The 2,824-nt window shown below is 34.9% G+C and overlaps 1 protein-coding gene across 1 annotated transcript; it reads left to right on the forward strand.

Annotated features, from left to right (window-relative positions):
• The first annotated feature begins 248 nt into the window (after positions 1-248).
• On the forward strand, positions 249-2,196 carry LOC121216216 (uncharacterized). The gene is made up of 4 exons (XM_041091604.1): positions 249-317; positions 385-1,371; positions 1,487-1,754; positions 1,859-2,196. Exons 1-4 carry the CDS (start codon positions 249-251, stop codon positions 2,194-2,196), a joined length of 1,662 nt encoding a protein of 553 aa, XP_040947538.1.
• The last annotated feature ends 628 nt before the right edge of the window (positions 2,197-2,824 follow it).

Below are 2,824 nucleotides of genomic sequence, written 5' to 3' on the forward strand. Positions count from 1 at the left end.
GTCTTGTACTTTACTAATCTTTAACTTTATTATTAAGAAAATAAAATTTATATGAAAAAGTTAAGAAATATAAACAAATAAAAGAAACCAACTAAAGTAAGGTACGAAAGCAAAGACAGAATAAAAGCAATATACTAGGATAGTTTTGGAGTCTCTTTCCTTCAAATTAGTACTTCACTTCAAAAATTGAGTTTCAGTTTTTTTTCTTTCTTGCTACGTCGACGGAAAAAACCAAAGGGGAAGGAGAAATGGAGGAGCCACTGAATTATGGTCACCAACATCCCTTGCTTCTTTTGAATGAAGATCAGCTGATCAAGGTGTGGCGAGAAGGTGTCAACTCCATGTTTTAGCTGTGCCCAGGATTGTGGGTTTTACCTTCACAAGGCATGTGCTGAGACACCTTTGGAGCTTAATCACCCTTTTCATCACGACCATCCTCTTGTTCTTATGGAAAACCCACCTTATAATTCACCTGGAGAGTACATTTGCGCTTTATGCCGTCAAAGTGGTGACAAGTTTGTATATCACTGCTCGTGCGAATTGGACTTTCATATTAAATGTGCTCTATTTACATTTAATATTGCTGAAAATCATTTGAAAGAGCTTGAGCATGTTGCCCTTCAACATCCATTGATTTCCACTAAAAGTGGTGATGAAGAACTTGAAGATGTTTCTAAATGCTTTTGGTGTTGGGAACCATTAGCAAATTATACATACTTTTCTCTTGACTGTGGATTTAATTTACATAAGAAATGCGCCGAGCTTTCTTTCAAACTGAACCATGTGTGCCATCGCAAGCATTCTCTTGTTCTACAATTTAATAGCGAACAGTTCTCTTGCAAGATATGCGGAGAAACCAGTGGAAAAGGTTTAGGATTTATTTATGGTTGTTCACCTTGTAAGTTTGCTGCTCACTTTGAATGTGTATCAGCAGCTTTAGATCTTGTTGTTGAAGATAAAAGGCATGAACATCCTTTCAGTTTGTTTCCGAGAGGATCATCATTCATTTGTGATGCATGTGGTATTGAAGGAAGTTATGCTTCCTACATATGTTGTACATGCAACATTATGGTCCATAAAAAGTGCACTTCATTGCCACGCATCATCAAAAGCAAGTGGCATGATCATCGCATTTTTCACAAATATTTCCATCACACAGAATATTTTAGAGTTTTGGATTGCATAATATGCTATAATGAAGTCAATACAGAGCATGGTAATTACTATTGTTCAAAGTGTGACGTTATATTCCATGTGAAGTGTGCAATGAAGGATAAAAATTCATATGAAATAGTAGAAAATGAAGATGAGATGCCCAATGAAAGTTCCATCATTGTTATTGAGAGGAACAATGCTGAAGAAGCTACAAAAGTAACGCATTTCATGCATATGCATAATCTAATGTTAGGTCCCTTTGTTGGAGGATATGAAAATAGTTGTGAAGGGTGTATGTTGCCAATCACGGATCCATTTTACTATTGTACAGAATGTGTTTTTTTTTCTTCATAAAGCGTGTGCCGAGTTACCTAAGATGAAGAATGTTTGGCATCATCGTTGCCGAGAACCTCTTGCACTTATTTCGTACAAGGTTTTTTGGTGTGAACAATGTTGGCAAATATCTAATTCCTTTGCTTATGAAAGTAGTGAATGTGAGAGTAAGATATGTCTCCGATGTGTGATTGCTCTTACTCCTGGTGCTCGAACATGTTTGAAACATGAACACCCCCTCTTTTCTGCGGAGACCACAAAGGCCAGTACTGCAATGCTTGCGGTTATACAACAAAGGGAGATGGGGCATTTTGTTGTAAGGATTGCAATTTTGTACTACATCTTGAATGTTTTTCACTTCCAATTACAGCTCGTCACAAATGCGATAAGCATATTCTTTCACTCACTGATTATGATGATAACAACTATTTAGAAAATCATCATTGTGATATCTATGAAGAAAGTCGAGACCCAAACAGTTGGTTTTATCATTGTGCAAAATGCGATACTTCTTCTCATGTTGGTTGTGTTCTTGGAACATATCTATTACTCAAACTCGGGAGCATCTATGAAGAAAAAAATCATCCCCACCTACTCACCCTTGTGAAGAAGAAGTATGATTACCCTGATTGTGATAAATGTGGTTGGCCTTGTGAAGATATAGCTCTTGAATGTTTAAAGTTGGAGTGCAAATATACTGTCCACTGAAATTGTGTAGCACCCGTTTCTCTACTGAGTTGGTGGAAGTGGCCCTTGCGCAAATATATTTGAAACATGTCACTTCATTTGTAAGAAAACTCAATATTGAAAAATAGGGTTTGATCTTTATCTTGTTATTTGTGATATTAGTTGTTGTCATCATTGTAATTAGGTTTTTCTTAATTTTTAAATTTTAAATAAATGTTATGTAATAATCTAAAGCTGAAATATGTGTGGTTTGAAATTTGCCGTGGAAGTAACTTGAGGACATAGATGAATGGTACAAACTTTGGATTTGAAACAGATGTTTAAGAGGTTTAACTCATTGTTGCATATGTTCTCTAGCTTTGTTCATCAAGTGGTGAGTTGATGGGCAAATTTGGTTAACATTGCTAAAGAATCTAAGTTACTTTATCTCATCTTCAATGTATGTCCACTAAAAATATTATTGTATTTGTTATTAGCTCAATTAAATCCAGGAATAGTTTATTGTTTTGCTAAAAAAAGTTTTGTGGGAATTTTAAATTTATTAAATGTATTTTTATTTTTTAATTTAAAATATTTATTAGAGTTGGACATGTTTGGAATAGTGATTAAAGCTCTTATATGTCATCCCTTCTCAATCCTCTAGTCTTGT

Source organism: Gossypium hirsutum, chromosome A02 (assembly GCF_007990345.1).
Source record: "Gossypium hirsutum isolate 1008001.06 chromosome A02, Gossypium_hirsutum_v2.1, whole genome shotgun sequence".
Lineage (NCBI taxonomy): Eukaryota > Viridiplantae > Streptophyta > Magnoliopsida > Malvales > Malvaceae > Gossypium > Gossypium hirsutum.

What these genes read in the sequence shown, in the direction of transcription:
- LOC121216216 (XM_041091604.1), top strand. Translation starts at nt 249, where the DNA reads ATGGAGGAGCCACTGAATTATGGTCACCAACATCCCTTGCTTCTTTTG. An exon ending in ATGAAGATCAGCTGATCAAG is followed by an intron (nt 318 to 384) that starts GTGTGGCGAGAA and finishes TACCTTCACAAG; the next exon opens with GCATGTGCTGAGACACCTTT. An exon ending in ATGCTGAAGAAGCTACAAAA is followed by an intron (nt 1,372 to 1,486) that starts GTAACGCATTTC and finishes ACTATTGTACAG; the next exon opens with AATGTGTTTTTTTTTCTTCA.